Here is a 21,195-nt window from a genome sequence, read left to right as displayed (position 1 = left end):
CTCCGCGACTTAGGTATTGTCTGTTGTTACAGGTAGTGTTAACTGTCCTGGTTAGTCCAGAGACCATATACACATAAAGATGTATTTACTGTTGGAGGATTGGAGGGATGCACATTGTCCCACGGTTAGTCATTATTTCCTGGAAGAGGAATAGCAGGACATGAGTGTGAGTATAAAACAAGAAGGGACCACATCTTACTGTGATGCTTTCTCTGTTACGTGAGTCTTATGAAACTGTAAATACTGATAATTTTGATTATAAAAATATTGGGATACATAAAACGCAATGTTGCCCCAAAAGTAGGTGATATGCCAGCCATTTGCTTTAAAAGTAACTTGATCCCCACTGTGGTAGAATTATGACGGCTACCCCTTCTGTTTCGGGATTTAGGGAACTAGTAAGTTGATACAAAGAAGTAACCAGTTCTGTTTTAATTCCTGCCTGAGATGTAAATCTCTCAAAAAGGTAAAGTCTTTTGATGTTGTCTTTAGCACCTGGGTGGCTCAGTGGGTTAAAGCCTCTGCCTTCTGTTCAGGTCATGATCCCAGGGTCCTGGGATCGAGTCCCGCATCGGGCTCTCTGCTCAGCGGGGAGCCTAATTCCCTTCCTCTCTCTCTGCCTGCCTCTCTGCCTACTTGTAATTTCTCTCTCTGTCAAATAAATAAATAAAATATAAATTTTTAATTTTTTAAAATTTTTTAAAGAGTTTTTTGTTTTTGTTTTCGTTTTTAGGATTTTATTTATTTATTTGTCAGAGAGAGAGTGAGCACAGGCAGACAGAGTGTCAGAGGGAGAATCAGGCTCCCTGCGAAGCAAGGAGCCCCATGTGGGAGTCGATCCCAGGACGCTGGGATCATGACCTGAGCCGAAGGCAGTGGCTTTACCAGCTGAGTCACCCAGGCGTCCCTAAAATATATTTTTTTTAAAAAGAGTATGATTTATAGTGTGTGATATGTGGAGCAGTTTGTTGTCTTTTGCAAATAGCCTCACGATTTTTGCTTTATCCAGAGTTTACTATATATATTTTTTTACTTACTAGTTTTCTATAAAATTACTTAAATGAGTTCATTTAAAAAGATCTTAAATTTCTATGTAAAATGAAAAACCTATTATCTCTTGACATAACTGGGTGACACATATTAAGTGAACTGCAGTGAAAAGGAAACAGTGTTATATGATTTGGCTTGCTGCTCTGTTTGCAAGTGACCAACACTGAGGCTTACTGTGCTTTTAAAAAAGATTATTAAGTGTCAGAACTGATAAAGACTGAGACCATTTCCTTATCAGACTGATTTAAAGATAATTGAAAACGGATTATGTTCTTATGTTTATAATTATTTAATGTCTTGCCTCTGTACCACCAGTGTCATTCCTCCTACATTTGGGGAAATAGTGGTACTGGTTTTTTGTTTGTTCGTTTTAAATTGTTTTATGTTAGTCACCCTACAGTAGGTCATTAGTTTTTGATGTAGTGCTCTGTGATTCATTGTTTGTGTACAACACCCAGTGCTCCCTGCGATCCGGGCCCTCCTTAATACCCACCACCCGGCTCACCCATCCCCCTCCCTCCCTCCCCTCTAAAGCCCTCAATTTGTTTCCTGTAGTAAACAGTCTCTCATGGTTTGTCTCCCACCCTGATTTCTCCCCCTTCATTTTTCCTTCCTTTTCCTAATGGCCTCCATGCTATTTTTTATATTCCAGAAATAAGTGAAACCATATTCTAATTAACTTTCTCTGCTTGACTCATTTCACTCAGCATAATCACCTCTAGGTCCATCCATGTTGATGCAAAAGTTGGGTATTCATCCTTTTGATGGCTGAATAATATTCCATGGGAAACACTGATATTTTTAGAAGAATTCTAGGATTTGAATCAGAAGACCCAGAGTCATTGCTGCCTGTCATTTACTGTGTCTTTGAGTTGTCACGATGTCCTTGTATTTATGTCACCATTTATAAAATGGGGATAAAAATGCGTAGCATCTTCATTACATCTCAGGATTTTTTTTTTTTTAAGATTTATTTATTTATTTATTTGATAGAGATCACAAGCAGGCAGAGAGGCAGGCAGAGAGAGAGGAAGGGAAGCAGGTTCCCTGCCAAGCAGAGAGCCCTACGTGGGGCTTGATCCCAGGACTCCGGGATCATGACCTGAGCCGAAGGCAGAGGCATTAACCTACTGAGCCACCCAGGTGCCCCGCATCTCAGGATTTTTGTGAATGAAATGATACTGCATATCACTATAAGTAATAGTATTAGCACCAGTTTAATGATATACTAAGAGGGTTTGCTACTTAGGTCACGTGCTTCGGCTCCTAGCACAGTTTCTGAATTCCCTGCACTCCATCCCAAGGGAGTCAGTGTCTTGACTCCTGCAAATATGCATCGTTACCGTAGACACTCCAGAGCGAATGTGACTCCGTATCTATGAATTCTTACCAGGAGACATATTTGAAGTGCATATTCTAACAATCGGTCTAGACTTAATTTTATGCAGTTAGATCTTCGGATGCGCTGCTTACATTTTTTGATAATTTATGTTTCCACATAGTTTCATTTATTACTAGAAAGACTAGAGGGAGCCTTCTGTTTCAGAGACTTCTCCTAATGTGCAGTGAATTTGGTGTACCTAGCTCATTTAACTTTTCTGGTCACCAGAGTATTATTTAGTAAACTCCTTCCCCCAGAAATTATTGCTTCCTTTGGTGGAATCTTAGTATTGGTCAGTCCTGCTGGGCCGCAAAGGAAATAATGTTTAAGACATAATAAAAAGTGTTCCTCAAGCAAAAACAAACTCACAAATACAGAGAACAAGCTGATGGTTTCCAGAGGTGAGGGGGTGAGGGATGGGTAAGATGGGCAAGTGGGGGGAGAGGGCGATGCCAGTTTCCAGTGACAGAGGGAAGAAGTTATGGGGATAAAGAGAGCAGCGTAGGGAATGTAGTAATGGTGTTGTGATGACATTGGATGGTGACAGATGGTAGCTACTCTTGTGGTGAGCATAGGGTAGCTGCAAATCACTTATCAAATCACTGTGTTGTACACCTGCAACTAATCAACTAATGTAACATTATGTATCAACTATACTTCAGAACAATTAATCAATTTAAAAAAAAAAGAGGCACCTGGGTGGCACAGTCAGTAGAGTGTCCAATTCCTGCTTTCAGCTCAGGTCATGATCTGAGGGTCATGGGATCGAGCCCTGCCTTCGAGCTTAGTGCAGAGTCTGCTGGAGAGTCAGTCTCTCCCTCTCCCTCTGCCCACTGCTCACCAGCTCTCTCCGTCTCTAAATTTAAAAAAGAAAGAAAGAAAGAAAGAAGTGTTCTTTACTTTTACAAATGAGTTGTTACATTGTTACTTTTGACTCACAAAAACAGGTTTCTGTCTTTTCTGTGATATCCATCAAGTTTGTCATTGAGAAATCATTCTAAACTAAATTTGTTCTGAGTCATGTCCCTCTTGCCAGAAACACTTCCTATCTTGCCTTTGGGAACTTGCTTCTCCCCTTTGAAGTAGCTTCTGCTCTTTGATACAAGTCAGATACATGATTCTTTGGGGGACATGCTAGGCAGTTAGGGAATATTGAACTGATTCGCTCCTGATTGAGTCCTCTGTGTTCATATCATCACATAGTAAGCCAAAACCTTCCTTACCCACTGCTTCAGCATTCATATGATTCTTCTTGAAGTCCAAGTATAACAGTAATTCTTACATTTTCCTAACAACTTCTGATTGCCTACAGCAACTATGTAGTTTTGGTACATAATTCCTATAAAGCCAAAGTTCCATGTTTAACTCTAGCCCTGCTGAAGACGTAGACTTTGTGGTATTTATGGGATCCGAATATGTTAGAACGATCATTTATTTTCTGAAAGTCTACTGTGAGATCACGATGCCCAAAAATCTGAGTCTCCTGAAAATAAGAAGCTACACAGTTTGTGAGTCAGCTAACACAGGGCCAGTGAGTGAGTTCACAGTAAGTGAACAGATTCAATTTTCTACATAAAATGAATTTTGTCATTTAAATGAGTAACACTGTGTTTCCCAATAGCTCACATCATCGCATTCTTTGAAGTGGAAGGCCTTTCATTCCTAAAAGATTAAACAGGCGTTTTGTGGTTATCATTGAGTATCTCAGGAAGAACTTTGTAAATTAATGTTAAAGATCTAGGGAAACCACTTGTTTTTCACAACAAACCCCATGAGGGAGATTTCAGTAACATTTTTCCCTGAGCCTGTCCTGTCAATTAGCCATGGTTTTGTTCACTGTGGTGCTGTCATAAACATCCTTTACCTGCAAATTTTTTTGAACATTCACAGTATTTGTGGAATTCTTTCTTGACTAGATGCAGTTAATACCTTGTGACATGTCCTGTATTTTACTTTTAACCAAGACCGAAAAAAATGGGTTCAGGTTTATTCCTGTTTTCATAACCTGTGTCTGTTTAGAAAACTAGTTTTTCCTTCATGCTTTTTCTGTCCTCACGTCTCCCCTTCTAGCATTCCCTCACAGTGCGCTCGCAACTCTTTGACTTATCCTTCCTCAATCCCTTCAATTCCCTGCAGTTTTACCAGCCCAGAAATACTGAATGAGTTCCATTCCGTCTCTTTTCTCACAAAGCTGCTTTTCCAATTAACTGTCCGCCGCTGCCCTGGGTGTCTTACTCCTCCCCACTGTCCTTTTATTAATAGCTGTTCTGATGTGGAGTCTTTTCCTTTTGCTTCACTGTGGTCAGTCACACGACGGCCTCTAACAGAGCCCCTCTAATATCCCATGTTTTTAATCTGAGAAGAGCTCTTCCACGTCTCTTGTGGGCCTATTAAAGACATCTTATTGCAATTTTTGACAGTTCTCAGTATAGATTTTCCTCAGCGACAGGGTTACATGTGGGTAAATGCCTCGTAAGTTGAAAATATCCTGTTGAAAATGCTTTTAATACAACTCACCAAACAAAATAGCTTAGCCCAGCCTACCTTAGATGTGCTCAGGACCAACAGTTGAACAAAGTTCTCTGGCATAAAGCCCATTTTATGATGAAGTGTTGAATTTCTCATGTAATTTATTGAGTCCACTTTAAGTGAAAGGCAGAGTGGTCTTTGGGTGCAGCATGGTTCTGGGAGTGTACCTGTTGTCGGTTTTTTACCCTCGTGATCATGTCAAGAGAACGTGGTCACGAGAGAACATTGTAGCACGGATCTTTAGCCCGGGAAAAGGTTGAAATTCAAAATTTAAAGTCTGGTTTCTACTGAATGCCTGTTGCTTAAAATTGTTAAGCTGAATCATTGTTAAGTCAGGGACTGTCTGTACTAAGGTTTGAAATGTCTGGTTCCAACCACAAGTGTAAGGAATAATCTTACATAAGAAAGGCAATGAATATCTTGACATAATAAAGACATTTTTACAACAAAACTAATGTTGTTCTTAGCTGACTAATAAGCTTAACAGTTATAAATGACTTCATTCACTATTGAAAGGGATTTGTTTTGAAGTGTGATTCATTTTATTTTATTTTTTGAAGCACGTCCAAAACAGCATATTGTATAAATTTGTCCTCAAAATATAATAATTGATTCTGTCGAGCTAGCACATTTTCCTGTGGTATGTACTTTGTTTTGGTGTTCACTTCCATTATAAATAATAAGAATTATAGAAGTGTACAAAAATAGGCAAATGCACTTGTAATACCACATTTGACTAGTAATAAGAGGAGCTTTATTTAAATATGTATCAGTAAGACAGGGTTAAGTTGCTTAATTCATCTGATGTCTATGAATGTAAATACATTGTTGCATATATTTATATTTTGGGGTTTTTTTTTTCCCCTTTGTTTGACAGAGAATGGATAGATTTCTGCTAGGGAACTTTATTTGGTCAGTCCTCATTACTGTCAACATTCATTCATGTAGTAAGTAACCTTTCAGAAATTAGCCCAAGGACATTTTTTTTCATTGAACAGTTCGTTATAGAAATAGTTGGTTGTTCCTCCTAGTTCTACCTTCCTCTAGCTCTTTTCAGTTCCCATATTCACCACTTCGTTGTTTATTAAAATTCAAAAATGGTGAAAAACTTTTGTCTTGGGAAATGCAGCTGAATTTATTTTGGGAAGGACAATGAAGTTAAAAGAAAATCAATTTCCTATAGAATTTATTTAATCATATTTTTCCTTTCCCCTAAGAGCTTTGATAAGGTAGGCAGTAAGATGTGACAGTTTATAGATTTCACAAAGATGGATGGAATATATAGTTCCTAGGAATGGTAATGAAATGCCTACATGATGTGAGTTTCTCCATCTCTCTTAGTAATGCTGACCTGAATTGTTCCTGTGATTTGGAAACGTTGGGGTTTGGAGCGAATTGTCAAGAACAAATTCTGGAGACATCTTCAGTGCAAAAAAGTGGTTTTATTAAAGCCCAGGGACAGGACTTGTGGGCAGAAAGAGCTGCCCGGGGTTCTGATAAGTGGCCGATTTTATATACTTTCAAGTTGGAAGGGGGTTACAGTTAGTGTAAGTCTCTAAGGAATTTGGGAGCAAGATTTCCAGGACCTTGAGGGGGCTGTCTGTTGTTAGGGCAAGGTCATTTATTAACATCTAATTAAATCTTACTCATGAGACCCTTCAGATGTATATCAGCGGGCCATATGCTTGGAGGATGATTGCTAAGATATGTCTTGGGGGCAGGTAGAGATAAAGGATATTTCCAAAGGAATTTTCATATGTTAAAGGAGACTTACAGGATCCTGGAGGTTGGGCTAATGTTAAGCTAAGAATGCCATTTGCCCTTAGCAAACAAAGTATTAATTGTGAGGCAGTAGAGGTCCTAGAGGAAAGTCATTCCAACCATCTGGGGGAAACTTGTCAGGGAAGCTGTAAGTTATAAAGAAATTTCATTTTTTTTTTTCTTTTGCCTTTGTTTCCCACATCACTGCACTAAAGTAGGGCAAGTAAAATAGAAAATAAACCTATATAACATTTAGTAAATATTTGAATACAAATTGAGTTTAACATAAGAACAGTATCAAATATTTGAACAAATTTAAATCACAGTTAATTATTTTAGGAAAGAGAAAAGAGCATGCATTTCCTCCTAATATTTCACTTTGGTCTTTAAAGATGCATTAAAGGGCATTCAGAGTCATCAAAACAGTTCACTTCAGAATAATAAGCATTCCTTGGTGGTTTCATTATTTAAAAAAAAAACAAAAACAAATGCTCTTATCCACATTTAGAAGATACTATACATTTTACAAATATTCACTGGACATTTTCTTTGCGAGGTACAGGACATTATTTAATAAATAATTATTAAGTATTTATGGTGTGTTTATATCGTGTTGGCTCTTTGGGATATACAAAACAAACAAACCAACAAAAAACCCCAGCTCTGCTCTGTATATGGGAACTTGGGCCAAGGGCAGGGTGGGCTACAGTTCTGCGCTTCTGATTTTCCAGCCTGTGACTGGTTTTGTAAACGCTGCAAGACCTGTTCTGTAGACACAGATCTCTTCCTGGGTCTGTTTGAGCTAAAAGAGGGGCGTTTCTGTGGTTCTCCAACCCCTCTTTATTAATAATCCATCCTCGCTGTCAAACAGAAGGAGGGAGGGAAGAGGAGAGAGGGAAGGAGGAGGGAGCGAGGGAAGCAGGAGAGAAAGAAAATCCAACAATCCCTCCCCAAAAAACTAAGAGATCCAAGGATCTTAACTTCTCATTGGTGAAATGAGGCATGCATCCTTAAAGTAGTTATTTTCCATAAAATTGTTGGTTTTCCTTTTTTTCTTCTCCTTTTCTTTCTCTGCCCCTATATTCCCCATCGTTTTACTTCCTTCATTACGCTCTTGAAAGAATACCTTCTCAGACCACAAGCGGAGGGCTGCCTGGGTGGCTCAGTGGGTTAAAGCCTCTGCCTTCGGCTCAGGTCATGATCCCGGGGTCCTGGGATCGAGCCCCACATCGGGCTCTCTGCTCGGCAGGGAGCCTGCTTCCTCCTCTCTCTCTGCCTGCCTCTCTGCCGACTTGGGATCTCTGCCTGTCAAATAGAAAAATAAAATCTTAAAAAAAAAAAAAAAACCCACAAGCAGAATGGGCAGTTGGATTTCTCATGCTCACGGAGTTGTGTTGAAGGCCTCTTCAACCCAGTTTCTAATGGTTGGTAGAAAAGCCGTACATACCAGGGGCACATGGGTGGCTCAGGGGTTAAGCATCTGTCCTGGGCTCAGGTCATGATCCCAGGGTCCTGGATCGAGCTCCACATTGGGTTCCCCTCTCAGCAAGGAGCCTGCTTCTCCCTCTGCCCTTCCCCTGCTTGTGTTCCCTCTCTCACTGTGTCTCTCTCTCTGTCAAATAAATAAATAAAATATTCAAAATCTTAAAAAAATATATTCAAAATTTAAAAAAGACAAAAAAACACCCCATAAATAAAATCTTAAAAAAAACCAAACCCATACACACTGGATACTAATTTATATTACCTCCCAAATATGCTGTAATTCAGTATTTTTACTGTTTAGTTTGGTCTTTATTTACTTTGTTGATTCTTGGCGGGTAGTGTGAAGAATGATGCCCTGTTTTTACATAGTACTGTGAAGTCTCACTGTGATCAAGGGATATATTTATATATTGCTGTCTTAGGTGAGTTAGCCAGCATCTATCCAGACTTCTTTCCCAAGTTTCTTGACTTTTTTCTGAGTTTTGTTTCTACTTTGATTACAGAATCTCATATTCCAAAGGAACCCTTGATGAACATTTATTGTGCGTATTTATGGCTGAAACCAAGAGGGATATAAAGCTGAAATTTACACAAATATAGAAGACAGACTGTTATTTTTTGAAGTCTTTAATAATTTCACTAATTATTCAAGGTGTATTTTAATTATCACATTTGTCAAGACCATGCTTTGTATCTATATTTAATAGTTTTGTATACTCAGAAAAATGCTTAATGATGGAGGAGATAGAATTTCTTTTTTTAAAGATTTTATTTATTTATTTGACAGAGAGGGAGACAGAGAGGGAACAGAGCAGTGGGGAGGGAGAGGGAGAAACAGGCTTCCCGCTGAGCAGGGAGCCTGACGTGGGGCTCGATCCCTGAACCCCAGAATCAGGACCTGAGCCAATGGCAGATGCTTAACAACTGAGCCACCCAGGTGCCCCGGAGGTAGAATTTTTACACACAAGGAAATTACTACTTAAATAAATGGACTATTTCAGTAGATGGACAGCAGATGATCAGCACAAGGACTTAAAGCCATTTGTACTATGTTCAAATTAAATGATTTTGTCAGCTCTCACCATATCGGGTATTATGAAGGAAACCATAGGTTACTACTAAGCCACGAGCTATCACCTATATTAAGAGCCCTAAAAGAGAAAAAAGAAAGAAACAGTCTCTCATGGGATAAAGTAAGCTACAGAAGACTTTCTGGACAAAGTAAATTTTAAATCAGGCCTGGAAGGAAATAGTGGGTTTATGGTGGTGGTTGAGATGATTGATATAGACAAAACAAGCAGATCCTAGGAGAAGGTAGCAAGAATACGTAGAATCTTTTTTTTTTTTTAATAAATTTTTAAATTTTTTATAAACATATATTTTTATCCCCAGGGGTACAAGTCTGTGAATCGCCAGGTTTACACACTTCACAGCACTCACCAAAGCACATACCCTCCCCAATGTCCATAACCCCACCCCCTTCTCCCAACCCCCCTCCCCCCAGCAACCAATATCCTTGATGAACACAGATGTGAAATTCTCACCAAAATACTAGCCAATAGGATTCAACAGTACATTAAAAGGATTATTCACCACGACCAAGTGGGATTTATTCCAGGGCTGCAAGGTTGGTTCAACATCCGCAAATCAGTGAATGTGTAGAAATCTTTTTTTTTTTTTTAAAGATTTTATTTATTTATTTGACAGACAGAGATCACAAGTAGGCAGAGAGGCAGGCAGAGAGAGAGGAGGAAGCAGGCTCCCCGCTGAGCAGAGAGCCCGATGCGGGGCTCGATCCCAGGACCCTGAGATCATGACCTGAGCCGAAGGCAGCAGCTTAACACACTGAGCCACCCAGGCGCCCGAATGTGTAGAAATCTTAAAGGGGCATTGTAAGGACACAGAGAGGCTATGTTCAGAAGTACCCATCAAGGTGCAAATGGCATTGATAAGATTTTATGTCCTAGTTTGGGTTATTTTTCCTCTAAAGCGTGATAGGTAATTTGTCTTCAATTGGCTTTTTATTCATTCCTGAAATATTTACTAGAATTCACCCTTGAAGTCAACTGGACCTGGAGTTTCCTTTGGGGAGATAAATTTGATTAGATATATATATATCTAATCAAATTATACACACACACACACACACACACACACACACACACATATATAGTCTTTTGTCGCTTTTTTTACATTTGCAAGTATTGGTTTTTGTGTCTTTTAAGGACTTTCTCCATTTAACCTAAGTAATTGAATTTGTTGATATTAAGCTGCCTTTATTTCTATTTTCTGTCTTTAGGATGCTTTTCCCTTTTCATCCTTAGTATTCATAATTTGTATCTTCTTTCTTTTTCTCCAAATCTATTTAATGTTTAAAGTTTCATTGATTTTTTTCCAGTTGCCTTTCAGATGTCTGTTTCATTGCTTTTTTGCTTTTAATTTATTTTCTCCTACTTCAGTTTTAATTTGTTCTTCATTTTTCTTGCTTCTTGAAGTTGAATCTTCAGATTTATTGCTTTGGGGATTTTTTTTGTTGTTGTTGTTAATAAAAACATTTAAAACTGTAGGTTTCTCTTTGTGCACAGCTTTACCTGAACTCCATAGATTTGGATGGATGGTATTTTCATCATCATTCAACTCAGAAATGTTTTAAAATTTCTCTTGTGATTTCTCCTACGGATCATAGGTTAAAGTGTATTTTGTGTTCATCATATAAATGTTTGAATGTTTTCCAGATATCTTTTCATCTTTGACTTCAAATTGAATTCTTTTCTGGTCAGAGAATATATTGTTATTGATTTTATTTGTTTGTTTGTTTGACAGAGAGAGGAGAGCACAGAGGAAGAGGGAGAGGGAGAGGCAGACTCCCCACTGAGCAGGGAGCCTGATGTGGGACTGGATCCCAGGACCCTGGGATCATGACCTTAGCTGAAGGCAGATGCTTTTAACTGACTGAGCACCCAGGGGCCCCTGTTTAAATTATTTAAAATTTGTTAGGACTTGTTTTCTTTTTCGACATTTGAGCCTTCTTGCTTCCTGCCTACGAGCAGTAGGAAGAGTGCGGATCTTGCTGCTGTGTTGCAGATTGTGCTGTGAAAGTCATTTAGGTCAAGTTGGTTGAGAATTTCTGTATCCTTCTGATTTTCTGTCTTTGTCAACAATGGAGAGAAGGATGCTGAAGTATCCAACTGTGACTGTGGGTTTGCCTGTTTATTTCTTCTTTGAATTCTCTCAGATTTTGCTTCATGTATTTTGAAACTCTGTTCCTAGAGGCAAACACATACAGAATATTTCTTCTTGATAATTTTATTGATGCAACATTCCTCTTTATTCCTGGTAATTTTCTTTGTCTGGAAGTCTACTTAGGCTGATACTAATAGAACCACTCCATCCTTCTTGTGACTGGTGTTTGCGGAGAATATCTTTCCCACATTTTTAATTTTTTAACCTTTCTGTCTCTGTGTACTTAAAATGTGTTCTGGGGGGCGCCTGGGTGACTCAGTCGGTTAAGCACCCTACTCTTGATAGCTCAGGTCATGATCTCAAGGTCATGAGATTGAGCCCCATGCCCAGCATGGAGTCTCCTTAAGATTCTGTCCCTCTCCCTTTGCTTCTGACCCGCCAACCCCACTCTCTCTCTCTTAAAAAAAAAAAAAAAAAGATAGAGATAAAGTTTCTTTTGGTGGAGAGTCTATAGTTGGGTCTCACCTTCCTAACCCATTCTGACAGTCAAGATTTAAAACTTGTGTGTTGAAGAGGCTCCTGGGTGGCTCAGTGGGTTAAGCCTCCTTTAGCTCAGCTCATGCATGATCTTGGGGTCCTGGGATCAAGCCCTGCATCGGCCTCTCTGCTCAGCGGGGAGCCTGCTGCTTGCTCTCTGTCAAATAAATAAATACAATCTTAAAAATAAAATAAATAAAATGGCTTTAAAAAAAGTATGTATTGAATATAATGATCAGAATGGTTACATACAGTTCTTGCATCTTATTATTATTTTTTTATTTGTCCCATTTGTTGTTCTTTTCTTTCCTCTGCCTCTGCCTTCTATTGGAGGTATTGAGTGTTTTTAAGTTTTGCATTTTATCTCTGCTATTGGTTGTACTGTTTTATAATTTAGTGTACATCCTAGGGTTTTTAACATATATCTTAGTTTACCATAGCCTCTATTCATGTACATTTTGTCCCTTAACATAAAGAATATTATGAAAGCATATTTTCATTTCTGTCTTGCATCTTTTGTGCTGTTTTTGTGATACACACATTTCCCCTCTGCCTCTGTGGTGAACCCCATTACCTGTTGTTCTTATATGTACTTTACATGGTCAGTTATCTTTCATAGAAATGAAAAGATGAGAAAACAAAGGAAAAAAAACCCTTTATTTCCCCTGCAAATTTGGTTCCTCTGGTGCCCCTTATTTCTTTGTACAGATCCCAGTTTGCATCTGTATTATTTTCTTTAGCCCCAGAAACTTCCTTTGTCATTACCTCCCCTGGAGGTCTGCAGGAGAAGAATTGTCTCAGCTTTTACCTGAAAAAGGGTTCCTCCTTCATTGTGGTAGGACATTTCACTAGTAATGGAATTCTAGGTTGAGATTCTTCTCCCCTCCAGACTTTAAAGGTGTTATTTGATGGTCTTGTGCTCGCATTATTTCTAACTGGGGATCTTTCAGTCCTACTCAATATGTGTTGCCCTGTATACATTATGCCCATTTTCCACCTACTTTAAAATGCTGCTCCTTATTATTGATTTTAGCACTTTAATGATGACATACTTTGATACGGTTTTCTTTGTGTATTTGGATATATTGAACTTACATCTGTGTGTTTACAGTTTTAATCAAATTTGGAAAGTTTCTACCACGCTCTCTTCAACTGTGTTTTCTGTTCTTCTTCTGGGACTCCAACTGCAATTACTGTTGTCCCATAGTTCACCGATTCTCTATTCCTCGTTTCTTTTTTGTCTCTGTTCTTCACGGCACATAGTTTTGTTTTCTTTTTTTTTTTTTTTTAAGATTTTATTTATTCATTTGAGAGAAAGAGAGAGAGAGAGCATGAGTCAGGGGGAGGGCAGAGGGAGAGGGACAAGACCAAGGACGTTGGACTCCATCCCAGGACCCTGGAATCATGATCTGACCAAAGACATGTTTAACTGACTGAACCACCCAGGTGCCCCACAGCACATAGTTTTTATTACTATGTTTTCAAATTGAGCATTCTTTTCTTCTGCATTATATAGTCTGCTCTTAATCCCATTCAGTGAATTTCTCTTTTCAGGTATTATATTTTTCAACTTGTATTTTTCAGTATTCTATTTGGTTCCTTATAGCATCTTCCCTTTTTTCTCATCATATTCATGTTTTCTTTAAAATTTGTCTCCTTTTACCTATTTTAAAGTCCCTGCCACTTCCTGTCTTTCATTTCTGTTTGTTTCTGTTGATTGGCTTTTTTCTTCTGGTTGCAGATCACGTGTACCTGCTTCTTCACACGTTTAGTAATTTTTTATTGGGTGCTGGATATTTTGATTCTTACAGTTCTCTATGTTTGGATTTTGCTGTTTCCCTTTTAAAGCATTAAACCTTGTCTTATATAGGCAGTTAACTGAATCAATTCGATCTTTTGGAAGGTTACTTTTTAAGCTTTTTTTTAATTCTTAAATTTTTTTTTTTTTTTAAATTTGAGAGACAATAAGAGAGAGCACTTAAGCAGGGTGAGGAGCAGAGGGAGAAGCAGGCTCCCTGCTGAGTAGGGACCCCCCCCCCCAATCCCCTCTACATGGGGCTCGATCCCAGGACTTCAGGATCACAACCTGAGCTGAAGGCAAACACTTAACCAGCTGAGCCACCCAGGCACTCCCTTTTTAGCTTTATTAAGATGGTTCTAAAGTAGTCTTACTGTAGAGCTAGTTAAGCCCTTCTGCTATGGCTTCAGTGCTTCTGCTGTTTCTACAGAATGCCCTGGACGTTCAATTCACATCACTGTCCAGTTAGAACTTGAGTATCTCTGTGCACTGAATGTGCAGCTTTTTACTCAGCATCAGACTCCAGGGGATCCCCATTATTATTCTCTGCTTAATGTCCTCTCTGACTGTGCCCCCAAATTTTAGCTGCTTCAGCCTCCCCAATTCCCATGTCTGTCTTCTAACCTCAGTGAGATTACCATGCTCTACTTGGTAACTTCCTTCCTGCTCAGCAACCTGGGGAATGCCTCCCTTTCAGCTCCAGGGATCATTATGGGGTTACCTTGTTTGTTTCCTTACTCTTAAGGATCACACTTTTATTGTGCCTTTTCTCAGATGACCAGAAACATTGTTTCTACATATTTTGTCCAGTTTTCCACTTTTTCAGTGTGGGAAAAGTGTTTCTAGTATATTTATTTCATTGTGGGCAGAAGTGGAAGTTCTTCCACGTACTGATTTATGTATTTTATATATTATGTATGAAACAGATGAATTCATTTTCATTTTAAAAATCCAAGAGTATTATAAATAGAATAAAATATGGTAGTCCCCTTACCTCTCCCATCTCATTTCGTGTCACTCAACAGAGAAACCACTTTTAGAAGTTTGATGTGCATCCTTCTGTTTTCCTTCATGTACTTATATCCATTTATACACACATGTTCATGCAAATGAGAGGTAGACATATTTTTAAAAGTAAGTAAAGCAGTTCTGTAACTATTATTCTGCAATATACTTTTTCACTTGATAACGTCTTGGAGATAAAGATTTTGTTACTAAATTATATATCAATTTTTATTTTTCTGATATTAGCCATATATCCTACAGAAAGGTTTTCCTCTAATTTAGTTAATCACTCTACTCTTCAGTCATTAAGGTTTTTCCTTCTAGCTTTATGCGTTATAAACTGTATTTTTTTAATAACATGTACAATAACTTTTCCAGTGGTATTTCTGTAGGAGAAATCACAAAGTTTTCAAAGAGTCTGTCTATAAATTGCCTTTCTAAACAGTTTTTACATGTTTATATTACTTCTAACTAGTAGGAACCAGGCTCTTTGAAGAAATCATTGATTCTAGATCTAGAACAAGAAATATAAGAGATAAGTCTAGAATATCTTATCACAGCAGAAAGCAAGGGAGGTCAGCAAGATTACTGGGATGGCATCGAAAGATACAGAATGCCCTTTGAAGGGAATGCCATTAGTCAGAGATGGGACAGTTTACCAAGCCAAGAACTGTCAGGCTGAAAAACATGAAGTATGTTTAACAGCCAAGAATCCTAAAGATGCCAACCAAACCAAACCCCAAACCACATTGCTCACCTTGGAAGGGAGCTAGGGGATAGCATTCTGAGTACTGGTAAGGAGAAGAATCGTGTAGTTGTCTTCCTCTAACTGTATGACCCTATTTCAAAGTAAGCAAGTAATTAATGGGAGTCATTTCTTTTTATTTATTTATTTATTTGAGAGAAAGAGAGAGCACGAGTGGGAGGGGGCGGGGAAGGCAGCTGAGGGAGAAGGAGACTCTCCTGTCAGCAGGGAGCCCAATGTGGTGCTCCATCCCAGGACCCTGAGATCATGCCCTGAGCCCAAGATAGATCCTTAACCTACTGAGTCATCCAGGCGCCCTGAGGGGAATTTCCTTATAGAATTCTACTAATAAATGAGGAAGGAATAACAGAACAGAATCAGTCTACCAAAGTTATAACCTATATTAATTGAAATACAAGCCTAGAAAGTGATCCTCAGTGGCTACTAATAATCTCAGGGAAAGCACGAAGATGAAGCATTCTGAGAAGAGGGTTGTAGGTGACAACACCAGACCCCACCGATGGTATGATAACACTGAAGAAGGAGAGACCCCCAGCTGTCATACGGCAACCAGTGTGGCAGCTCTTCAAGAATCGAACCTGTTCAAGGCCCTCGATCTAACTCCCTGTTTATAGGACAAACAAGAGATAGAGGAACTTATTAATGACATCTCAGGGAAGCTATCATCCAAGTCTAGAAATTCTAGAAATTCTATAAGATAAATAGTCCTTGTTTCTTCAGTAAGTAATAGTCAAGAAATAAAAAGGATGGGAAGCTTTTAGAGATTAAAAGAGAAAGGTAGGAAATCTCACCCAAATGTAATACGCAGACCTTGTTTGGATCCTGGTTTGAACAGACCAGTTATAAGGACATTGGAATCATCAGATATAATGATGCCTGGATTCTAGATGTTATCCTGGAATTGTGAATGTTCTATATGTGATATTAGTGTTGTGTTCCTGTTAAAAAATAGTCCCTCTCTCTTACTTCCCAGTGAAATGTTAGAATCTGTGCACTTGCTTTTAAATCATCCTGTAAGGGCTTAAAAGAGGAGCATTGGTGGCAATTATTTATCTTGGATGATGAGTACAGGGGGTTATTATAGTATTTTTTCTACGTTTGCATGGGTGAAATTTTCCATTATTAATTTTTTATTTTATTTTTAAATTTTTTTTTTTAAGAAGTCGTCTCTGTGCCCTACGTGGGGCTCCAACTCACGACCCCGAGAACAAGCATCCGGTGCTCTCCTGACTGAGCCAGCCAGGTGCCCCCTGAATTTTTTAAATTGGAAAATAAGCTTAGCAGTAACAGACCAGGTGAAGAGAGCTTCATAAATCATTAGGATAAGTGAGGAGCTTTGCAAAGTTTCACCCTAAATATTTGGAGTATGTCTGTACCTACACACCTGCAGAAGAGGTATCCGCAAACGGCAGAGAATTTATTTGGCGTGCTTGCTCCTGTCGATCTGAGCCCCCCACGTGCTTATCTTGAAGTGTGCATGAGTCTCACCGTTTCCAACACCCTAGAGAGATCTTTGCGGCAAAGCTAACGCCGTGTGTTCGGTCAGACTGGCTTCTCACTGCGATCCTAATATCTGTTTTCCAGGTACAGCAGGTGCAGACTGTGCAGCAGGTCCAGCATGTCTACCCAGCTCAGGTGCAGTATGTGGAAGGAAGCGATACTGTCTATACCAACGGAGCAATGTAAGTCGATACGCGGGAGTCATTTTCATTCCCCCCGTGTAGTCAGGAGGAAAACAGTGGGTTTGCCGACACACCCCGCTATTCCCAGATTGTTTCCTTGTTTTCACGGTAATTTTTTTTTTTTTTTTTTTTAATTTTGTTAACCAGGTCAGAGTTACTGGAATGAGGCTTCTGTGTAGAGATCTGTCTGGGTTTGTGACGAATGGGCAGTGATCTCCACCTTCGTGGAATACTTTAAATTATGAAAACTGTTATGCTTTTTAAGGGCTTTCACTAGGTTGAGAAAAATGTATACCCCTTGTTGGTGATTTCTATATCTTACTAATACCTTATAAACCCTGTGCTTTTTGTTTTTATAAATAAGATGAATTTGTGTGTGTCTTTTTCTGTAAACTACCACAAAACTAGTACATTTGTTCCATTTGGCTTTTCCTGAATGAAGTTTCGTGTCCGTAAGGGTACCTGATCCTGCAATCTTAATTTCCTGCTGAACTGGCCTTCCCCCTGCCCCAACTCATCACCTCCACAGCAGCAACAATGTAAATTTGTAAATTTATACCAGTTGTGTTTTTTAGCCACTTTGGATGCAGTAAGATTGGGGATGTTATAGGAGACTAAGAACTGTTACAAGTCACCATGATTGTTTTCATTTGACCATGTGAGGTTTTGCTTGTGATCTGCTGGGTCTCCGAGTTTACCGGAAATGAACTCAAATTCTCTCATTCTCTCCTGCCCACCAGCTCCCTTCAGCGCTGGTGTGCCCCAGGTCCGTACGTTCTGCTTTACCCTTACTGCACCCTCTCTCTCCTTGGGTGGTGTCAGAGAGTCCCATGATCTCAACCTGTCACCTCCATGAGGGCTGGAATTCTTGTCTCGCTGTAAATCTAACACCGGAAGAGTGCATGACACATAGTCAAAGTTCAGTTATGGTTACCTATTGTTATTATAACTAAGCCCCTTGGAATCGTCCCTTAACTCTGCACCAGTTTTATTGTCATGATTAAGATACTTAACTATTTTGAGCTTTTGATGATTCTTTCCTGGGAAGTGGGAGGACGAGGATCTCACTCTTATTAGGCTGTTACGAGGATTTGAGGAAATATCTTTTCAGCAACTTGTGCAGGGCCTGGGAGACCGTAGCTGGCACCAAACTGAAAGCTCCTCCCTCGTCCTGACCCTCCCCTCCTTTCGCATTGCTTTCGGTCACTGAATCCATCTACATTCCCACTGCCTTAAAACCTCTATTACCTATAGAATACAGTTCACCTCCCCGCCTTGGCATTCACCCATTTCCTACCTCTCCAGCTTCATTTTCCATTGTTTTAAGAATAACCAACTTTGTACGGGTTTCCTCAAATACTGCCCCCTTTCGTGCCTGTTTTTTGGACGTGTGGTTTTCTCAGCCTTCCCAGTTCCCTACACCGAACCTCGTGGGATCTTTGTAGACCGCACTCCCTTGTCTCCCAACCTTGTGCCCTGGACCCTTGGCTCTCTAGTGCGGTTAATTTCCCTCCCCCTGTAGGATAAGGACAGCACTGGACCCTGACCTTCACTTCCAGTATGGTGCTGTGAATGCTTACTCTTACTAGCAAGAGAATGTCATTCTCTTGTTTTACTTACAGCGAGTTAGGAGACTGACACGTAGTAAAGGGCCAATGAGTTTCTGTTGCTCCAGTGAATCCAAAACTCTTTACATGTGTTCGACACACTCTGAATATTTTGTTACCTGTTTGTTGCGCAGGACTGGGGCCTCCTGGAGTCTGCTTTTAGAATCTCTACCATAAACCCACACTACGGTTGGCATTTACACACAAAAAATAGATCCACCTGCCACTTGGAGTGGCATACTATCAAGGAAAACATAATGGGTTTCTAGATGCTGCTAGAGATCACTCAGTTATATTGTCATTTCATCCTTGCGTATGGTTTCTCTGTCACGAGTGCCCCAGAGTAAAGCCATTATCTACTCTGCCTTTGCTCAGGCGTGTGCCATCTCCTACCTGGTTTGTTCTCCCCGCTTAAAGGCATCCTAGACAAAGCCTGAACAATTCAGCCCCCTGCAGCGGAGGGCTGAGTCACCACTCTACTTCCTGTTACTGTAGCATTTCGTCTTATGTGTATGACAGCGTTCTATCAGCAGAGAATCCCAGAAAATCTGACAAACAGAAGTTTGAACAAAGTAGAGCTTTTATTTTTGTCAGGTCACAAGAAGCCCAGAGGTTGCATGTTGTGCAAATCATTAGTACTCCATGGTGCAAATGTAAAGTCAGCCTTCTTAGAGAAACTCTTCCAAGCTGACATACAGCCGAGGGAACATAGCTGGACTGGCCACAGCATGGAAATGCTCCAGGAGATGAAGTCTTGCCTCACAGAGTTCTGCCTATTTCTGGGAACAGGGGCAGTGAGCCTTCACGGGCTGCATAGTAGGGAAAAGTGGCTTGCTTAGAAAGGGTGGAAGTGGGTGCCTGTCATTCTCAGTTCCATCAGCCTCTTCTTCCGTCGGGATTCATGAGGTCTGCTGAGACAGGTTGGAGCCAAACGACGAAAGGTAATAGGAAATGAACCTTTAGAAACATCCAGAACCGTGCTTCCTTCACCGACATGGGTTTCACCGCTCAGGGATGTTAGAGCCAAGATTTTCTGCTAGGTTGATGAGATGTCTGCTTCGGTTGGGACCATCGTAGCTACTTTTCAGATGGGAAAAGTGGATATGTGTATACATGCAGATGTGTGTACACATATGTGTTTATGCGGCCACGAACATGCACACAGAGGCTTTCCCAGATGCCCCCAGCCCCCTTGAGCTTCTGTCTCTCGAGTATAAGCACATCACAAGGCAGTGGTTAGCTGCAAGGGACCTGGGAACGCTGGTCTGTAACGTCCATGTTTGCGGTAGAAAGCAGCAGGGGACCAAGGGCATTCATTGGAAGGGGCGCGGAGACAGTGTCTGTCCTCATCCTTCCTCACTGGTCCAAGGCCGGCAGAGAGAGGACCGGTGTGTGACTTTGTCCAAGATATACTGCCTGCTTCACTCTCATCCGTCTGTGCTGTGGAGGTGGTTAGCTTTTCCAAAAGGTGCTTTCTGTAGCATCTTATAAATAGTAAACACCCAGGTAACTTTAACTATTGCTGTAAAATTATATACTATAAAAAAAGTTAAGTACTATAGTTCTTCTTTTGATTATTTCCGGCTCCTTTTGAGGACCTGAATTCTGCCTATTGCCTCATGCCTTTTTAAACTCTTCGGTCACGGCCTTTGGGGTCTTCTGAGCCATAGGCAGATGTGAGATCACTTGCAAAACCTTGGAAAAACAGCGTCGCTAAAGTTGACACTTCAGAACGAGAGAGCCCATTTAAGTACAGAAATGATTCCAAGTAAATATCTCATGTCAACATGTATTTGCTCTGGCTCACGGTGTCTGTGTATTAGATCATGACTAATGAGTTCTAGGTCGTGAGTTCATTTGCCACAAAGTCCAATAAGCTTTGATCCGGTCTCTGTGGGCCTGGATCGTATCCCCATCTCCAGCCGCAGGGGCCACATGTGTGCGGAGAGAAGATACAGCTTCAAAAGCCTTTCATTAAAATTTCCATTCCAGTGCAATTTTTGACTAAAGATCCTGGAGCAGCACATTCATATTTACTAAAGAAAAACTGTCTTGTCATGAATTATCCTCACGATTGTGGCAGGTAGAGGAGTATGAATACTGATTCTCAAATATAACAAACTTTTTTTTTTTTTTTTCCCCCCAGAGCTTAAGCTCTTTCGATCTTTCTGTGATTTTGGAGGCTGTTATTTGACTCTGTACAGTGTTTGTCTCAAAGGTTCACTTGAGAGGGCTTATGTTCCCTCTTTTTCTTTTTTTTTTAAGATTTTCTTTTTTAAATTTATTTATTTGACAGAGAGAGATCACAAGTAGGCAGAGAGGCAGGCAGAGAGAGAGGAGGAAGCAGTCTCCCTGCTGAGCAGAGAGCCTGATGCAGTGCTTGATCCCAGGACCCTGAGATCATGACCTGA

General features: G+C 40.0%; 1 protein-coding gene across 11 annotated transcripts in view; it reads left to right on the top strand.

The window, feature by feature from the left end:
• Positions 1–21,195, top strand: part of RFX3 (regulatory factor X3) — a 444,560-nt gene that overhangs the window by 307,658 nt on the left and 115,707 nt on the right. For all 11 annotated transcript variants that reach the window (XM_059411948.1, XM_059411946.1, XM_059411949.1 and 8 more), the window contains one exon: positions 17,080–17,177. In XM_059411948.1, the coding sequence (XP_059267931.1) occupies positions 17,080–17,177 (98 nt within the window). The remainder of the gene's footprint in view (positions 1–17,079; positions 17,178–21,195) is intronic.

Source organism: Mustela nigripes, chromosome 9 (genome assembly GCF_022355385.1).
Source record: "Mustela nigripes isolate SB6536 chromosome 9, MUSNIG.SB6536, whole genome shotgun sequence".
NCBI lineage: Eukaryota > Metazoa > Chordata > Mammalia > Carnivora > Mustelidae > Mustela > Mustela nigripes.
The sequence above is the reverse complement of the archived record's forward strand: the minus strand, read 5'-3'. Positions and strand labels throughout refer to the sequence as shown.